Genomic DNA, 20,795 nt, shown 5'->3' with positions numbered 1-20,795 from the left:
TTGTTTTAAACTATGTAATAATGTTTGAGGATGACAGAACTTCAAGAAGAGGAATAATAATGTAAGGTATAACAAAACAATTGTTGCACGCTGTGACGGGTTCCATGGGTTTTGTACACCCTCGAGGGAAAATGGCACCCTCGGCTTCGGCTCAAGTGTACAAAATGCCACGGACCCTGTCACAGCGTGCAACAATATGCAATCTGGGTTGTAACACATAGTTAGACTCTGTATCAGTTCAATTAAAATAAATAAATATAATTATGTGTATGTATTTTGTTATTGTTCTTCTGTTACTTTTTTTTTGTTCAAGGGTATGTACTTTCGGTTGACACTTCCTTTTCTGTGAAAGACTCGGTTTAGTTGCATTTCCCTTGCTCTATGTTTTGAAGCAATTTACTGATGAGAAATTCCAGCTATTCAGTGGGTGTTGATGCCACTTGGGTATTTTGGTAATTGTGTATTGTCTGGGCAACTGTTTGACTGCTGTAACATGTTGTATTCAGACTATACTTGTTTGTAAATATGTAGGCCTAGAATTTAAGAGGTCACAGGGACCATGACCTCTGTTGCCACTGGTCTTGGCCTTGGTGCCTCTCAAAACATTGACTTCAAAGATTTTCCAATGGAAGTAACCTTTGCAAAATGAAATTAGCCTTGACCTCTCAAAAATGAAATTCCAGGCTCTGAAGTAGTCTGACCTGGGTCAAGGCTACTCGTGCCTTGGTGCCCCTGAAAGTACTCCAATGAAAATGTACATTTTTCTCATAGAGATGCCATTACCAAGGAAGACTATCTTGCACCAACAAGTTCAAAGTTTAAGGTTTGCAAATACATTTGCACACACCTAAAACAGGAATCAATTAGTTAAGTATCATTAAAAAAAATGTTGTCAACTATTTAGAAAAGTGCTCCCAACCTACATTATAGATGACAAATCACTTTCAATAGTCTCTGCATTTCAAGACCATTCTAAAAAATGCAAGGCAATATCTTACAGCTGTTGCAGATCATTTATTTGAACTATCAATCGAATTATCAATCACAATCCTACCAGGAGTTTTTAAACAATCTAAAAAGTGCAGTAGGCCTATTAAATTAAAAATGAGCTAAATAGTTCATGCTTGAAGATGAAATATTGTAACGCAAAAGTGAAGAAACTTCCTAAGTTCTCAATTTATATTGCTTTGGATCATGACCCTATTTTATAGAGCTGTCTTTGAAGGCGGGGTATACTTTGGGTAATTGTCAAAGACCATTTGGACTAAATTGTTCATTGAAGTTGAACAAAACAATTATGAAAGAAAAACAATCCTGTTACATAGATTTGTGTGCTTTGAGATGCCTGAGAAAGGTTTCATTCCTGAAGCCTTTTTCAAATAAGCATTCTGAAAGAAACTACACAATTTTTTCTGGTTTCATAACCAAAGTTAAGCCCTACCTTTTAAGTGGAAAAACTTTTAACAAATTGTGGTTGCATTGGGTGTGGTATGGACTCAGCCACTCAGTTGTCAATAGTGATTACGGTAATCCTAATATAGAACAAGTTATAAAGAAATTTGTTTGAATTGTGACAGATTTAGTTTTCAAAAAATGCTGACGTGTTATTGGAAGCCTCTTTCTGTCTGCCCATTAGGACTGGGCCACTAGTGTGACCAGTGACTATTAGTGTGACCAGTGACTATTAATTGATTAGTCGAGTCGCGACTACCGTTTTTCAACTACTTGATTAATCGTGCAGTCCCGACTACTAAAAAATAGTCCTGACTACTCCAAAATGGTCGCAACTACTTTAAAAATTGTCGCGACTACCTGTTTGTTGAACAAATTGTGTCGCTCACGACTATTCACAACAACATACTTTACTTATAGGATTTGAGGCATTGCATGGTGAGGTATCAATGTATAATTTGGTTTGCGGTAACACCATGTGTGTATCTACTTGCCAGGTAGAGTTGTTCTTAGGGAACTGTCTTGCTTTATTCTACTGCCGCGGAGTAGATAGTAGGAGGTTCGGGAGACTTCTCACTATGACTAGAGCAAGCTAGTCGAAACATTGAGACCAATTCAGAACTGACTCCCCGGCAGTACAGTTAATTATGGTCATATAAGCTAAAGTAGTAGTCCAGTCCATTTTCTATACCATCCGCCCTGGTAATAGTTAAAAGCAGGACAGTTTTTTTCCAGAACTGAGAAGTCTCCCGAACCTCCGATGATCTCCTCCGCGGCAGTAGAATAAAGCAAGACAGTTCCCTAAGAACAACTCTACCTGGCAAGTAGATACACACATGGTGTTACCGCAAACCAAATTATACATACTTTACTTACAAAACACAATCAGACATCAGTGACACAATCGCCTTCAATCCTTTAGCTTGGCTCTTACTACATTGCACCTTACATCTTGATAATTAAAAATTAGTGGCGACTAGTGTCGTAGTCACGACTATTTGAGGTGCGACTAGTCGAGTAGTAAATTTCACTAGTCGCCCAGGCCTACTCCCCATTATAGACCAACATCATGATGCGGCCATCTTGATTTTCTTCTCATTCAAATCAATGTAACCAAACTGAGGCTTGAAGGAGAAATAATCTGGTTCCTTTTTGTACAGTGAATATTATACATGTAGCATCCATTACTGTGAGTAGTATTGAAACCATCAGAGTGATGTGGTCATTTTATCCCCTTGTGCTACTCAATCAAAATGAACATGATTTAACTTCCTTCCTTTCAATTTACCATAATATGATCCAATGTCGTGTGGTTTTTCAGAGGTTTTATTTTTGCTTTCTTTGTTGCAGTTGACTTTCTCAAGATGTTTTGATAACATTCAGACCTATTTTGTCATAATATGTGTAGTAGTGCGTAATGGCAGAAACAGACTCGCCAGTAAAAGTGTTGGATAGTGTTCCCTTTTGGGTTTTGCTGATAAACACTCATTTTTTTTTTCTTTTTCTGTAAAAAAATATTAAATTATACACAAACAGAAATGGGCAACCAGACAATGCATTGCAATTTGCTTGTGTACATGTCCTTACACTCCCCCCCCCCCCAAAAAAAAAGGATGCCAAACTCAACATCTCTAGTTCTTTACATGTATATATTATCAAATGCATATTGTCACATTCTGCACACTCTATTCACATGTTTGAAACAAATGTGTCACAGGACGACCAGCAGCAAAAATTAATGCAATATGGATGCATACAAATGTACCTATCACCTAAATCAAAATCTTAGCTTTCAGGGTTTTGTTTATGCTGAGTGTTTACAGGTGGGTTTTTCGGAGAGTCATGTTTACTGAATCTATTTAGTTCTGAAAAGCCGTCGTTACGAGTCGAGTGGTGTTTTCACTGTATTTGACTTGCAAATGATATGAAGAAGGCTTGAGACGGTATGTTGTTGCGTAACTTTGCAGACAATGATTCGACAATATGTGGTAATCTTGTGACAAGTCTGCAACTGGTTCGGGCATGCCTGGCATAAGATCTCACTCAAATAGTGTACATTATGTATCATGTTGTTTAAATGATTTTGGCAGGAAAAATGTTAAATGAATAGATTTGAACATTTAGATCAATTGGTTAATGTGCAGCACAGATAAATATGTGTTTTTTAAAGTTTATTCGGGAGTGGTTGTATTTTTGTGTTTCTTGTGGCATTTGAGTGAATAGCTAACAGGACCAGTTAGTGTGCCATTTCACTATTTAGTTAGATTTCTTTACTAGTCTGTTAAATTTTTGTTACTATTTAAATATGGATGATTTTCACCGCTGAACTAGCCATCTGGACCACTTGGAGTAAATTTTGACTGGTCCTTAGGTGTTTCAACTGGCGCCTGGCAAGCGGACCACTGAGGGAAATGCTGACTCTACAAAAACAAAGTTTGAAGTTAATTTTAGAAGTCGATCTTGTCATTCTATATTAATATTTTATAATTGTTAGTTGAGGTCAATGACCAGTCGTTAAGCGTCCTTACTTTAAGACGATCTCTGACCCTGGCATGGAGTCTCTGATTTACCTGAATCACTTAAAGTGACAGGGTCTGCCATCCCAACCAACTCATATGCAGGATCTTCACTCCGTTTAAGCTTCACTAACCATCAAAATCAACCAACTCATAGCATCTGTGTTTATGCAAAAATTTAGCCTCCACTCAACCTTATACCCACACAACTAACGCATCACTGACATAGAAAAAAAAACATCCCTCTGAGATCTTATGGTAAAGTCCTAACGAGGTTTGGGTGGAAAGGTATATTTTTTTGTAGAAGTATGATCAGCCAGGAAAGGATTTATATGTGAGAGAAACCATCTAGGAGATTTTGTAGCAAAATGTTACAACTTTTGTTGGAACTTTTAAAAAGGTGGACTAGTCCATTCCGAAATTACAGGGGTGATTACAGTAATGAATTTGTTACCTTCTTCTCTGATCCGTGAAACTCAATTAAGTCAATATCCCATCCCACGGGGAAAGGGGGGGGGGGATGGAGGGAACCGTTAAATGATTTTCTTTTTATCGCATTTTCATCTGGCAACGCTGCCCCTGATAGGAGGAAGTTAGGAGGAAGGAGGCTGTCTGATCGTGACATACTTGCCATGGATCAAGACATGGGATGTTAGGCTAATAAGCGTTTTCCAGCGTAACGTCAGCAAATATCGCATGTCTTGGGCACGCTGACAGAGAGAGTCCTTCCCCTCAGTCACACTTACCCCCTCATTGACGTCCCTCTTTCGTTTTCTCCACAATGTTATTTTCCATTCCGTGCTAAGATTCACATGTTTTTTACAAAAGCTGGGATGAGATCAAATGTCTCTCTCAGCAACTATTGCCTGAAAAACAAGTTCAAAGAAAGGTCGTCAAAACAGCTGCAAAACATTAAAACCGTGTTTAATTTCTTGTGGAAATAGTTTATTTAAAGTTTTGCTTTTTCATTTTATTAAAAAGGAAGAAGTGTTTAAATTAAACAATTAAGACCAAACTTTCGTGACGTTTTTGGGGTTATTACAAGCTTCTTCTATTAAACTATCTACTGTAAGTGAACTTTTGGCTCCTTATAGAGGGACATTGCATCATTACTTTTCGTGGAATCCATTAATTTCCATCCTCTGGTTTTTAATGAAAGGTTGTAATTTTGTTGCTAACCCTGTACTTTGTCTTTAATTTAATGTAATTAGCGATGTTTTTTTTTTTTTTTTTTGGGGGGGGGGTGTCAAAGTCAGGTGAAAGGAAAGAGGAAATTATGTTAGTATAATTATTTTACAATTTTTTGGGAGTTATCCTAAAAAAAACAATAATAAGACAAACCTTCCTCTGATTTTTCATTTGTTTAAGGGTAGTGTTCCATTTAAAATAAATTGTTTTGGTATGAAAGTTGTCATTAGGTCAAAAACGTATAAGTAGGATTTGAAACTTTGCATGGTGGAAATACGATAAAGAAAGGTTTGCGGTAACACCATGTAATGACTATCTCTAATGAGTTGGGGTGGTTCTGAAAAGAACCGTTGGTTTCAACTCTATATGCCTGCATATAGTCATCATTACCGGAAGTGAACTTCTTGACTACTGTATTCTAAGGAAACTTTCAACAGAACGTCTTAACAAGTTTGTGCATGTACGGAAGGTTTGTAAACTTTGCTATACTATGGGTAGACTGGGCCTCTCTCTTTATCCGCCCTGAAAGATAGGTCCCTCGCCTCGGGTGACATTTTCCCCCTCGGGTGTACAAAACCCATGGACCCCAGTCACAGCTTGCAACAATTGTTCTGTTAAACCTTTGTAACATTATTATTCCTCTTCTCGAAGTTCTGTTGTCATCTTCAAACATTATTACGACGGACTATTCATTGTTTAACAAGCAGACGAAGAAGAAACAATTCCCTCGTACCCGCATTCGTTTCGTACACAGCGCTGGAAATCGACCCACACTGGGAACGATCAAGGTGATGTTTGTACACAGGTGTACATCACTTTTCATGTTGCCCGGCCCTTTGAGCCATGTAACATGCGTATTTGTTGCACGGCACGTGATTGGTTCTCGACCAATCAAACTTTACAATTTGTACAGAAGTATAACAATAGAATTTGACTGCGTATCTCTATGTGAAATTAGGGTAGGTCAAAGGTGAATACACACGCCGGTCTTTAAGCAGGTATCTGGCATTATTCACGAGCCTCGAAGCGTGACATCAAGTGTTCAGGCTATACTATGGGAGACTTTTGGGTACAGTAGGTGGCAGCACACTCTCCATGTAAACCATGTTTTGAGAAATGTGCGCATGTTCAGAACTGCATAAACAATGGAATAGTATTTGTTATGTCTGCTGCCCTCTCGTGTTCCAAAGTCTCTCATTGCACTTAACTTAGTCAAGAAATAGGGTGCTTTAGACTGAAGCCCGGGAATGAAAGGGAATGCGAGGTGAGGGAATGCGAGGTGAAATTACGTGACGTGAACAATCATTACGCACTTTTTCTCACCAGGGACCAAACAAATTTGCTTGGCTTTTGCAGTTCACAAGTTATGGTTCAGGCTAAAGATTCAGTTACACCACAGCGATACATGTACAGGAAGCACCACAGCGATACATGTACAGGAAGCACCACAGCGATACATGTACAGGAAGCACCACAGCGATACATGTACAGGAAGCACCACAGCGATACATGTACAGGAAGCACCACAGCGATACATGTACAGGAAGCACCACAGCGATACATGTACAGGAAGCACCACAGCGATACATGTACAGGAAGCACCACAGCGATACATGTACAGGAAGCACCACATCGATACATGTACAGGAAGCACCACAGCGATACATGTACAGGAAGCACCACAGCGATACATGTACAGGAAGCACCACAGCGATACATGTACAGGAAGCACCACAGCGATACATGTTTAGGAAGCACCACAGCGATACATGTACAGGAAGCACCACAGCGATACATGTACAGGAAGCACCACAGCGATACATGTACAGGAAGCACCACAGCGATACATGTACAGGAAGCACCACAGCGATACATGTACAGGAAGCACCACAGCGATACATGTACAGGAAGCACCACAGCGATACATGTACAGGAAGCACCACAGCGATACATGTACAGGAAGCACCACAGCGATACATGTACAGGAAGCACCACAGTGATACATGTACAGGAAGCACCACAGCGATACATGTACAGGAAGCACCACAGCGATACATGTACAGGAAGCACCACAGCGATACATGTACAGGAAGCACCACAGCGATACATGTACAGGAAGCACCACAGCGATACATGTACAGGAAGCACCACAGCGATACATGTACAGGAAGCACCACAGCGATACATGTACAGGAAGCACCACAGCGATACATGTACAGGAAGCACCACAGCGATACATGTACAGGAAGCACCACAGCGATACATGTACAGGAAGCACCACAGCGATGCATGTACAGGAAGCACCACAGCGATACATGTACAGGAAGCACCACAGCGATACATGTACAGGAAGCACCACAGCGATACATCAGGAAGCACCACACCGATACATGTACAGGAAGCACCACAGCGATACATGTACAGGGAGCACCACAGCGATACATGTACAGGAAGCACCACAGCGATACATGTACAGGAAGCACCACAGCGATACATGTTTAGGAAGCACCACAGCGATACATGTACAGGAAGCACCACAGCGATACATGTACAGGAAGCCTTCCTTTTAGTGTTAGACTTGTGTCAATAAAAAGAGCAAGAGTTGATTAATCATGTTTTTCAAATATAAGCAATTTTTTTAGTATTGAAACAAAATTTTTTTTTTAACTAGTTATCAGGGATTAAGGAAGGAACTCAACACTCTCATTGCTTTTCAGGATGTATCCTATTTTGGGGTTCCTTCCACTTGTAGGTATTTATTTCCACGTCATAGTCAATACTTGTCACATGTCTACAGTGTCACTGAGGTTTTGTTGCCTTCGTTGGAATATATTCCCTTGGCAATAACGCCATTGCCTGTGTGTCTATTCATAGACTAATTTCTAGGTCATGTAGAGGTCAGTGACCTCCGTCAATGAGGTCAATTTGTGATTGAAGATAATTTAGGATCGGGGAAGTGGCGAGTGACTGACGGGACACGCTGTTCAACTCAGTTTTTCTGTTTTTCCTCGGGGAGAAGAAAGTTGCCAGTTGAGCACCACATCATACGGCTTCACGTTGTATCCGACTGATAAGAAATTTATTCTATATAAATATTTTTTGGAGGGAAATGGAAAAATATTTTTGGAGGTTTTTTGGAAATTTTTAATTTATTGCACAGCACTGATGGGGGCTGGTCACAATTAATAGAACAACAAATTGTGGAAATTAATTTTGTGGTACAAAATGGCAGGTAGATCATGGAGGTAGACCAAACTTTATTTGTGGTTTACGCTATGTTGTTTTATTCTTTAGACCCAGGGCAATCTCTTCCTCCACATATCACTAATCTATATTCCAACTCTATAATATTGCTTTATACCAAGTACACATCTATTGAATAGATTACCTGTATGCATGTTTTAGATTAGACTCATTTCACTCAAGGAATGTTATTTTGTAAAATTAGTACATGTAGGTAAGACATACAGTGTTAAACTTAAGAAGCAAGAACTATACCACCAAAAAGAGTGAAAATAAACCAGTTTTACAGACTCAAATTCAAAGTCATTTGCAGGCCTAAAACTTTTTTCTTGAAAGGGGAATGCCATATCTCCTGTTTAATGGCACTTATATGATAGACAAATAAACTTCTGCTGGAACATTTCAAAGGGCACCAATGCAGCGCAGGGGCAGGGGCGAGGCAATTCCCTTAGATGCAACGCAGGGGCAGGGGCGAGGCAAATGCCTCTGCAACGCAGGGGCAGGGGCGAGGCAAATGCCTCTGCAACAGAGGGGCAGGGGTGAGGCAATTCCCTTATGCAACGCAGGGGCAGGGGTGAGGCAAATGCCTCTGCAACGCAGGGGCAGGGGTGAGGCAACTCCCATGTGCAACGCAGGGGCAGGGGCGAGGCAAATGCCTCTGCAACAGAGGGGCAGGGGTGAGACAATTCCCTTATGCAACGCAGGGGCAGGGGTGAGGCAAATGCCTCTGCAACGCAGGGGCAGGGGTGAGGCAATTCCCATGTGCAAGGCAGGGGCAGGGGCGAGGCAAATGCCTCTGCAACAGAGGGGCAGGGGTGAGACAATTCCCTTATGCAACGCAGGGGCAGGGGTGAGGCAAATGCCTCTGCAACGCAGGGGCAGGGGTGAGGCAATTCCCATGTGCAAGGCAGGGGCAGGGGCGAGGCAAATGCCTCTGCAACGCAGGGGCAGGGGTGAGGCAATTCCCTTATGCAACGCAGGGGCAGGGGCGAGGCAAATGCCTCTGCAACGCAGGGGCAGGGGTGAGGCAATTCCCTTATGCAGCGCAGGGGCAGGGGTGAGGCAAATGCCTCTGCAACGCAGGGGCAGGGGTGAGGCAAATCCCTTATGCAACGCAGGGGCAGGGGTGAGGCAAATCCCTTATGCAACGCAGGGGCAGGGGCGAGGCAATTCCCTTATGCAACGCAGGGGCAGGGGTGAGGCAATTGCCTCTGCATCGCAGGGGCAGGGGTGAGGCAATTCCCTCCACTGACTTTGAAGTATCAGATCTGCCTTTGGATGGGGTTTGAATCTCAATCTTCATCCTGATGTTCCTGCACATAGACATGGAAGTATAATTGCTTCTTATCACTGCAATGTAAAAATACATTTATAGTTTTGTAGTAAGATTGATTGGCTATGTTAGCTTCACAAACACGTGCAACAACTCGGTGTCTGCGCCGTTATTCATATTCCTAGCGTGCCTAATGGATTCAAATGATTTTCAGGACTATCTTTTGCGTGAGGATGTAGGTTCTCATTGCCTAGCGGGTAAGAGCATCGAGTTCAAGTCATTGGTGTGTGGGTTCAAGTCCTAGTCTTAACATTTGTGTCCTTGAGCAAGATACTTTAATTGCTTCTCTTCACCCAGGGGTATAAATGGGTACCTGCGAGGGTAGAGGAAGAAATTGTGTATGAAAAAGCCTTTGGAGCGCTACGGTTGCCCAGGTTGTGAGCTAAGAAAGATTAAAGGAATGTTATTGGCCCAATGACCAGGGCACTAATGTGAAGTGCATTCAGATAGTTATGGTGAAATGCGCTAAATAAGAACTTGTTATTTAATATTATGAGAAAGGATAGCATTTGGAGATGTGTAAAACTCACTACTAAAAATAAATCCTCTGTGTGTCTTTCTTTTTAATCATTGCAGTAATATACTTGACAAGATTCTAAACTGTCTTAAAGAAGATACCACAGTCTGAGTGAAAGCCTCCACACCAGAGACGTTTGAATGAGAAGGAGACGGCGCCCTCACAAGGCCAACCATGGGTAAGTCTCATCACTGACTCAATCAACCCCTAATCTTTCCCAGTAGGATATATCTGGAATATTCTCCCGATTATTGTATTGGATAATCCAAGATTGCAAATGTTCTGTAGGTATATATCCTTAAAGTCAAAGGATCTTAAATGGCTTCTTCTATCTTTTCGCTTAGCTCATGGACCGCTGGGTCCTGATGAGTACAAATTCATCAAAACCCAAGGGCAGATTTTGTTTGCTTTTGTGTGGCAGTCCTTGCGTGGCGCATGACTGAACGTTGTGTAAGATTTGCCAGGTTTTGATTCTGATTGGTTTTATAAGGAGTTAGGTTGAGTTAAGGTGTTCAGTGTATTCTCATGGGTTGTATGCCGGAGTTGTTAGTCAACAAATAAGGCCTACCCAACTGTGTACATACATGTATGACAACAATTTCATAACCAAAAGCAAACAAGCTGAATTCACGTCTCTTCTCATCTCTGGATTCTTACATCATCTCAGGCTAAAAACAGGTGCCTCACTTTTACCTCACCCCTAACCAACATTCACAGTTTGGGAAAAACATCCCCAAATTTACATGTGTCCTGTTCCGTTTACCCCCGGTGTCTTGCCCCCCTAGCCCTGCTGCTGTCATATCCACCTTGTTAACGAGGGGCATCCTTGCTACTGTCATCCTTAGGCTGTTTTCTTGGCCACCTTCAGGAAGCAGAAGGGGGACGTGTAACACGCAAGAAAATTGTTTTTTTCGGGACCCCCTTTGTTTCTTTTTGGTTGGAGAGCTCTGGATGGGTTGGGTCTAGTTGAAGTGATGACAGTGGCTGTGATTGAATGACAGTGGCTGTGATCGAATGACACTGGTTTACACTTTTTAAGATCAAGGAGGTGTGACTTTGTAATGCTGAATTCAAAGAAACGTTTTTTGTTTTTTTTAATGCTGAAATAAACAGATTGGGAGAGTTTAAGTTTGGTAATTGGAAAGGATGAATGAATTGACTTGTGTAAACAAAACCTGGAAATGTGCTCTACATTTATACACGTACATTGTTTTTGCTGTACACATGTGTACATTACATTACTATTGCTGACATGTGTCGTCTAAAGTGCCAAAAGCGTCACTGAGTGACACTGAGTGACGGATTCGAGCGCTGTATAAGATGGCACTATTATTAAATATTGAAAGAGACGTACAATGTGTTGAAGCAATTCACCTGATGCCATAATCAAAATAATCTCATTGGTTGCGGCATTTTTTGGGGGGGGGGGGGGGTGGGGGCAATATCCCCGTGTGTGAACCATTGTAGTGCGCAATTGAGGTGACGCGGCATTTTGGCTTACACCATAATGTGCAAATTGACTCCCAGATTGGTGAGCATATCTCTTGCTTCATTGAAAAAGAAGAAACCATTTCCTTGGACTTGTTCACCCTAACACCCCCCCCCCCTGCAGTTCTTTTGATTTGTTCGCCCCCCCCCCCCCCCCCCCCCTCAATGAGTAAACCTACTCTGTCACTTACGTGTCTCTACTTATCCATCCTGAAATTAGCCTCCACGCACAAGAGCACTGGTCCCAATTTGTTAACGTCTTGCCTTTCCATACGGTTTGAATTAACTGGTACATGGCCCGCCAATTACCTATTATCCTCGAGGGAAACCTTTCACCACTTACGATCATCAATCAGTGAATTTTATCAACAATGATCTACATTTTGTTCTTCCTTCTGCTTTTTTTTCACATGACTCACTCAGATGGATAAACTATTGAGATGCAATTAGCATCTGTTGACGAGTCCAGAATCTAATTTCCTTTTTGGAAAAATAGTTTCGGAAATTAATTATTTGGAGGTGTCAGAAGTGCCACCATAAAAACACCACCACCGAGACCCCCTTTGAAAGTACCCCAAATTGTGACACTTGACATGGTCGCGTGACCTTGCAAAACCTTTTTTTCTGGATGATTTATTGGTCACAAGTGTTAAAGCAACAATTTCTTGTCAACAAATTAATTAAGCTTTTTAATCTGCTTCTGGGTGTTTTTCAAGAATTAATTTTGAATTTGTTTACAATTTGTTTAGACAGGGGTGGTTTAAGTGACCTACTTGTGAAACACTTGATGCAACAACTCATACCATTTCACATCAGTATTGAAAGATCTTTTACCATACTTGCATACTGCGTATTATTATTTTTCAGAACATGTCAGAGCTTCCGAAGTAATACTTTCTTAAGAATAACCTGTCACAATAAAACCCTAAAGCCTGGTTCATACTTCCTGCGAATGCGAATGTGATAGATATGAATGTTGACGTCACATATTCACAACAAATTATTCGCAAGGGTTGCGATGTGCTCAATTTTTGCTAAACATTAACTGCGAAAATGGAGTTGAGGCATCAAATTCACGTCAAATTCGCTTAGCATTCGCAGATTAGGAAGGAAAGTAGAGCCACAAATGTTGTCTTAAATGCACCAGAATTGTTTGTTCTCTTTTCAAGATTATGGAATGTCTTACCATGAAAAAGACCTGAACCTTGGCCGTAACAAACAGCTGATAACAGACCCTGGTATGCTTCAATGCCTAGTACAATAACAAACAATGGCGGCAGTGTACGGACACCCAATCGATCTCTTGTCGTCCCAAGTATTTACCAAGAAAATTTTTGCACAAATGCGAGTCAAGTAACGTAAAATGAAAGGGTCATTTCTCATACACAAACAAACCGAGTGGGCTTTTGTTCTGATCTTATCATACTTTGATTTGGGGTTGAACAAAGAATAATTGACTAGAATGGGATTTGAACCAACAACATCTGGTTTAATGTTCTTAGGGCTCTACCAACTGAGCTATCTAGTCCTATGTTGGCAGTCTCCCTATTTTGTCAATATTGTTTAGGGGTGCCAGTCAGAAGCCTGAAAGCCAGGGATCGCAATCAAGTTCAACCTGGGTGGCTGCATCCGAGATCACCTTAAAAGCAAGGGGACGAAACTTGCCCTTGAATCAGCTGATTTCCTCTTTTTAAAAATCTCAGTTTTACCATTCAAAATCGAAAAATACTACACAAAATCATGAAACTTGTAATTTCCTCTTTTTGGGGGGAGAAGTTACAGTTGCATGCCTGTGAGGGGATGCAGCTATTTTATTTCAAACATCAAGTCAAAAGATGGTAATGGTATTTTTTAGCGCCATGCAACATTGTTTGTTTAAAGTTAAATCCATCACTCCAGGAGATTGATGGATTTAACAAGAAATATTGATGGAAATCTTAGACAAATATTTTTTTTTAGTGACTGTATTCAACTGAAACTTTCATGTGACTTTTGTTGTATTTTTGTTGAAAATTTTGCCTGTATAATCGGCATCTTGTTGCAGGCCTTGAGTTAACCCATGGTACCCACAGCATTTGCCACGGTGCCCTGTGTATTTGCTGTGGTGCTCTTTCCAAAGTTCCATTACAAATTGACTGGTTCATTTCCTCATAGAATGTGCCCTTTAACAGAGGCTTACCAGAAGAATATCGCTGTGCCCCTTCTAGAGCGAAGTTCAAGGCCTGACGTTGACAAAAACCAAGCAATTATCCAATTCTTAAAGGCAGTGAACCCTATTGGCAATTGTCAAAGACTAGCCTTCACAGTTGGTGTATCTCAACATATGCATAAAATAACAAACCTGCGAACATTTGAGCTCAATTGGTCATCGAAGTTGCGAGATAATAATGAAAAGTAAAGGTTGCGAGATAATAATGAAAGAAAAATAACCCTTGTCACACTAAGTTGTGTGCTTTTAGATGGTTGATTTCGAGACCTCAAGTTCTAAATCTGAGGTTTCGAAATCAAATTCGTGGAAAATACTTCTTTCTCAAAAACTATGGCACTTCAGAGGGAGCCGTTTCTCACAATGTTTTATACCATCAACCTCTCCCCATTACTCATCACCAAGAAAGGTTTTATATACCATCAACCTCTCCCCATTACTCATCACCAAGAAAGGTTTTATGCCAATAATTATTTTGAGTAATTTCCAATAGTGTCCACTGCCTTTAAGAAATAACAACTTACCTATCAGAGTATGAATGTCTGAGGTATTGGTTGGCACTGACCCATTCACCTGGCATGGTCCAGACTATCTCTGGATGCCACCGGTGGATGTTACTGGATCCTGACCAGTCTAGATAAACTGTGCCCGCCGGCAGGCAAGAAACAGATGCAGAGAAATCACCCTCCAATAACAGGACAAGAGTGATTCGGGACGATTTTGTTTTTTTGGAGGGGGGAAGATATGTATGGAACACCTGGGGGCCTAAGAACAAAAGTCATCTTAGCAAAGTTGTTCAACTGAGCTTGTTTGGTGCACACTGAACTCCAATTAGTGCATAGCAGACGTGGATTTTTGAGTAGCAACTGGTATATTTTGCGAAGGAAATTAAAAAACAAATGTCGGGAGGATCGTTATGTTTACTCATTCTCATTTTCAAAAGTGTAAATGAAGTTACCCTAATTTGTTAGTATTCTGATGAATGTGAAAGTGACCCCACCCACAGTACAGCATTGTTTCGAAAAATACTAAAAATCAAGAAGAAAACAAAATCAACCAAAAAGGTCCTTCCAGGGGTGTTTCTTTTTGAGTGATCAATCAGCATATAATGTTCAAGTCATTTTCACAGATGAGGAACTAATTTCAAAACCCATGTGGGAGTCTGCCATGGGGAATGGCATTCATCTAAAGTAATGGAACTGAACTTTATATAAGTTGCAATCTCCTTTAGGGTGAGCAACCTTTTTACCACTTACTTTACGGTAGCAACTAACATTGGTTAGAATAGAAATCTCTTGTAGCATTAGGGAAAACAAGGCATTTTGTGGGCAAGCAGTCATTGGAATGTAGGTCTGAGTCTCTGTCATGACACTTGTGTCATTAAGCAAGTAACTTTTGACCATAATTGCTCCTCTTAACCCAGGTGTATAAGTGGGAACCTGAGAGGGCTAAGACGCTATTGTATTGGATGAACGGTTAAAGGAACACGTTGCCTTGGATCGGTCGAGTTGGTCTTTGAAAAGCATTCTGTAACCGTTTGTTATAAAATGCACATGGGTAGAAAGATGTTGTAAAAGTAGAATACAATGATCTACACAAATATGCCTCCAAATTGCGTGGTTTTCTTTTTACCTTGTACACTAACACGGCGGCCATTTATGGGAGTCAAAATTTTGACTCCCATAAATGGCCGACCGTGATAGTTCACGACGTAAAAGGCAATTTCGAGTGATACTTGTGTAGATCATTGTATTCTACTTCTAAAACATCTTTCTAACCAATATGCATTTCATAACAAACGGTTTCAAATGATTTTTATAGACCAACTCGTCCGATCCATGGCAACGTGTTCCTTTAATTGATTAAGTATAAAAAGTAAGGACCTAACATGTAAACCAGATTTTCCTAATGTGTCTTGAGCAGGCAATGGCATTTTCATTTTGCAAAGATTACTTCAAATGAAAAATACTATAGACTAGATGGGGGAAGTTTTAAATGGGCACAAAGGTCAAACCAGGTCAAGAGAGACATTTGCTTCCATGACCTCTGTGCAATCCCAGGCCTGATGCAGTTGCACTTGAACTTTGAAGTGACTTTTCATATATCACTGTCTTTGTAACGTGATGTTTGATCATGCTTCTGGAAAGTATCCACCCCTATTAAATTTGTCCAAGGTAGGGAGGTATAACTACGTGCTCTATGCACAAGCCTAGTTTCATACTTCATGAAGTTTGTCCATGGCACTTACGCTAACACTAACAAGAAACGGTTCCACAAACCATCGCATGGCTGTTTCATGTCATCTGCTAATAGTCCATCCACAAACATGACACCAAAAATATTATTAATTGGTACTCTTTGACCTATTGAGTTTGCCCATGAAACGGCCACAGACACAAAAAATGTTGGTACTCATGCACATCCAGGCACCATTTGTTTACGACTAGTCAATGTTCCATGGTAACCTAAGCATTAGATATATCCTGTGTACTGTACCAGTATATTATTATTTGATTTGAGGCATTGGATGGAATATATGTTTGGTTTGCAGTAACACCATGTGTGTATCTACTTGCCAGGTAGAGTTTGTTCTTGTGAGAACTGTTTTGCTGGCACTGTATTCTACTACCGCGGACGGAGAGTATTTTTCCCCCCTTTTTCTGGAGATTTCTCACTTCTTTATAGAACTGTCCTGCTTTTGAACCTACCTGGGCATCTCTTTATTGATTGTCAAAGACTAGCCAGTAGGAAGAGTTCAAATGTCTCCCATCTTGTTCATCATCACTTCAAAGTTCTCTTTCGACAGTATTGTCATTTGAAAAGTAATGAATTCGCCAACCAGACCATTTAGACGGTTGGCTAATCCTTCAGCTGTTTAACGTGGCATTTAGTCGGTGGACAACATACTTTTACAAAATTTAAGAGCAGATTTTTTAACCTCAACTCTCAAACTTGTGACTAGTTACAAGTGATGTCAAGTTTATCCTGTAAGGGGGGATAGGAAGTCAAGGAAACTGCCTGGAGGATTGTACATACAACAAGACTTTCTCTATCCTGTAAGGGGGGATAGGAAGTAAAGGAAAATGCCTGGAGGATTGTACATACAACAAGACTTTCTTTTTGAGAGGCATTGGGTCTTTACTCATTTCCTAATGTCTTATTCCATAAATCATCCTTCCTACAATGAGTGCCTCTGCTGCATGTGATAGGAGCAAAGTTTCAACTTGACTGAAATCACTGCTTTCATCTCTTGGGAGTAATTAGTGCATTGATTAGCGTGATGGAAAGGTTGGATTGTGTTTATTTGTGAATGAAGATCCCATTTGTGGAGGTAATTTGGTTAAGACAGGGGTTAATTGGTAGTGACCCTGTTTCATATGCCATTTGTGACTTGAAGAGCTGGCTGTGGTTGTTGTCCAACCAGTCTAGAGAGATTCAGCATACGACTATCTGTTGACAGTTGAAATGTTTTGCCACCGAATAAACAACCAATTGATGTTAAAGGGTAAGTTCTTGAAGTTTGCATGTATTTGAAGTTTGCATGTATTCAAAGTGATATCAACATAGAATGTAAACCAACCACAACTGCAATTTCAGAAAAACTTCAGATGTAAGTAAAGCATCAAAATCGTGAATGGTTGGATCTGTGAAACAACTGGTGGTAGGGAAACATTCTCAAAAGCTGTGCTCAACATTGGTAAGATTGAAAATATAAATGTGAACATATTTGGACATAATTTTAAGGTGTAACCAGGGCCACAGGTGGTCGGAAGCGTCTGTGAAATATTTTTGCCTTTATTTATGCTGTGAAGACTTTCAAAAATTAGTGCATTTTTTAAATTACTTTTTGTATCAACCGCCCCCCCCCCCCCCCCCCCGAACTATTTGAGCTTAACTTTCACAAGTTAAGTTTGTCTAAAATGCCCTCAATGATTTAAACAAAACAAAAGTTTGACAAAATATGTGAATCTCCAAGACTCTCCTCAAGGCCAGTTTGAGATATTAAAATCTCTGTGATGTCCTTTTGTGAATGCTGAAAATACAAGAGATTTGTTGGATACCCGTATACATTATAGTTTTCCAGTTCATAAAAAAAGAAGCTTTTGAATGATTTATGGCTTATCTGTGTGACCTTTTCCAATAATAATTCCCTGGTGAAGAGATTATCCTTTCCACTAATCTCATGTTAGGGGATTAGAACCGCCTCATCACTGAGTCCAGCAGAGGGAGAAAAGTGTTTCATGCAGGAATTGCAAAGTACAAAAACACACAATAGAATGATGAACGATTCAGCATATAAGCAGAAAATGTCTGGTAACAAAGACTGTGAGATAGGGGGTCCACTTAACTGGGCTTAAAATACCCATTGGACCTCTGGACAAGAGTCAAGTTATCTAAGCCACTGGACCACTGGGCAATAGTCAAGTTATCTAAGCCACTGGACCACTGGGCAATAGTCAAGTTATCTAAGCCACTGACCACTGGGCAATAGTCAAGTTATCTAAGCTCTTGCCCATCTAATCTCTCTCTCAACCAAACACCTCCTGCACTCTCGTGTTTTTTCAAACATATTTTTTTATATTGTTATTTCTGATTCTGATTCTTAGTCCTACTGAAGCTTTTCAAGTCTAAAACTATTTGTGGTCCAGTAAAATATCCAAAATACAAGACATGTAGTCAAGTGGAGATTAGCGTGAAATTCACCCCCTGTTGTTTAAAAGTCGACCCTACCGCATTCATTTACATGTACTTGATAGACTGCAGTATCCCACAATAGCGGAAGTTCAAACGTTCAGCTATCTACTCCCACACATAGTCACAGCCACAGGAACAGAGTGATACTGCACTTTAAACCGACCACACTTAGCATGCCGCTGAGCAAATAAATAAGGCTTCGTCAGAATTGTCAGCTGCGGCTTTCGGCTTTTGGCTGTGGCTGTGAGTGTTGCCAAGGGCAGCCTTGGTGCTTCATTGCATGTAAACCCATACAGCCGTAGCCGCTTGTACAGAATCATCATCAGATAAGAACTACACTGAAGGAGACCACTTGTGATCGCTATGATGTTAATTTCTGTGAAGTACATGTACCTGAAACCGCACACAAAAGTGTTTCAATTCAACATGTGTGTGGACATGCAGACTTATACTTAAAATTACTTTTATGAGAAAATAAAATTAGCTGTTGCAAACTGCTCACACAAGCACAGAATGGCATAAGTGCAGAAAATAGTTAATGTCCTGATGTTTTGACCCTAGCAGAGTTCGTTTGGAAGGCTGAACAAATTTGATCACTATTGTATTTCTATCAAATAAATAAGAGAAAATAGATTACTTTTTTCCTCCAATGTATATTGGAAATTTTTAAGATGATTAAAGAAAATTGTAAACCAGTAAAAAAAATTCAGTCTGAGCCCGCTTTATAATTTTTATTCATTTTTATATTGCATCTTCCCACATAATGATTGTTACTGCTGCAATCCTGTCCCCCATTTGTGAAAAAATACCCTCTGTGACTTTGATACTTAATATTTCCCTCAGTTTATTTTGCTCTAACCACAATCTTGCACAGTATCAAGGGAGTCTGTGGCTCAATACAATTCCTTTGTAGGTAGGCCAGCCACAGATGAGCTGAGCAACAATAAGCCTTTTGTACACAACTTGATCAAAAGACCCCCCACCATATAATGGAATAGTCTTTGTCTCTGGTCTGCACTATTCTACCTCGCTAGGTAAGGAACCAGTGGTAAGGTAGTAAGGCTCTGAGATTGCTGGTGGGTATACTTCACTCTCTGGATCGCCTCCTAGTCTATGCAGATTCTAATTAGTTGTGTAGTAGTCGGATAATGCTGTTGATCAGCTGAGGTGGAATTAGCGACTCCTTATTTACATCAAGGGATAGAATGAAGCATGAGTTGGACACGTGTATTTAGGCTCAGGGAAACTATATTTCCAAGAAGAGTGTCAGCTAGAAAGTAAGCAGTGGGCATCTTTTGAGGGTTAATGCCTTGGATACATCGGACCATGGAGGTAGAATCTGACTTACGGTAGATGGTTCTTCTGGTTAACCCCTTGTGCTACACCCCTTGACCCTCTCAGCTACTGCTACTGCAAAACCCCATCGTCCAGAATCTCAGGAGGAGTGGCCTTCAGACGTTAAAGATGAAGCTTTAGTCTCGTGGTCACACCATTCCTTTATGGTCGGACAAGCAGTAAGGATACTAACCTCAGAAGGCGTGATATCATAGAACTATTGGCATGCTGCTTTCTCATGATCAAGGAATTTTATCAATGGATTTGCGGCCGGATTTTGCTCTGAAAGGAAAGACTGGAATTTTATCATCGGAGACGGACTGGGAAGGCGATCCGATTGATGTAGAAGGAATTTGTAAGTGGTTCTTCATCATAGTCCATGTGGAATAGAAGATAAGATATCAAATACTGATTTGTTAGTTCCAACCCCCCCCCCCCTCCCCCCTCCTTTTCACCGCATGCTTACGTTACAGTAGAATACATTTTTAAAGCTGAAACCTGCATGGGTTGTTGTTTTCAATATGTTTTTCAGGCCTGGAACAAGTGCTCCCACCTATTGACGTCTTGGTGCACCCCCACCTTTTAAAATATCTGTACTTTTGGCATGTTACATTATCTAAGGTTATATGCAATTATTTGTCTATTTACACCAGCACCCAGCCAATGTATTTGTTTTTACACTCACGCCGGATTTGAAAAAAATAGTTAATAGCAAAACATTAAGAGTGCTGGAGAGGGGGCTTGTATAAGAGAAAGAGAAGAAATAAAAGAGGAAAAAAATTATTCTTGATTGGACAAGCAGCCTGGAAAGAATTAGTTGTC

The 20,795-nt window shown here is 40.5% G+C and overlaps 1 protein-coding gene across 3 annotated transcripts in view; it reads left to right on the top strand.

The window, feature by feature from the left end:
- Positions 1–20,795, top strand: part of LOC139939607 (mitogen-activated protein kinase kinase kinase 2-like) — a 69,762-nt gene that overhangs the window by 23,817 nt on the left and 25,150 nt on the right. For 2 of the 3 annotated variants that reach the window (XM_071935628.1, XM_071935627.1), the window contains exon 1: positions 19,713–20,328. In XM_071935628.1, the coding sequence (XP_071791729.1) occupies positions 20,199–20,328 (130 nt within the window). In that variant the 5' untranslated portion in view covers positions 19,713–20,198. Of the gene's footprint in view, positions 1–10,308; positions 10,428–19,712; positions 20,329–20,795 lie in introns of those variants that run through there. The other variant, XM_071935629.1, reaches the window with a different exon arrangement.

This window comes from Asterias amurensis, chromosome 7 (genome assembly GCF_032118995.1).
Source record: "Asterias amurensis chromosome 7, ASM3211899v1".
NCBI lineage: Eukaryota > Metazoa > Echinodermata > Asteroidea > Forcipulatida > Asteriidae > Asterias > Asterias amurensis.
Note: the sequence above shows the minus strand (reverse complement) of the source record. Positions and strands in the feature narration are given on the sequence as shown.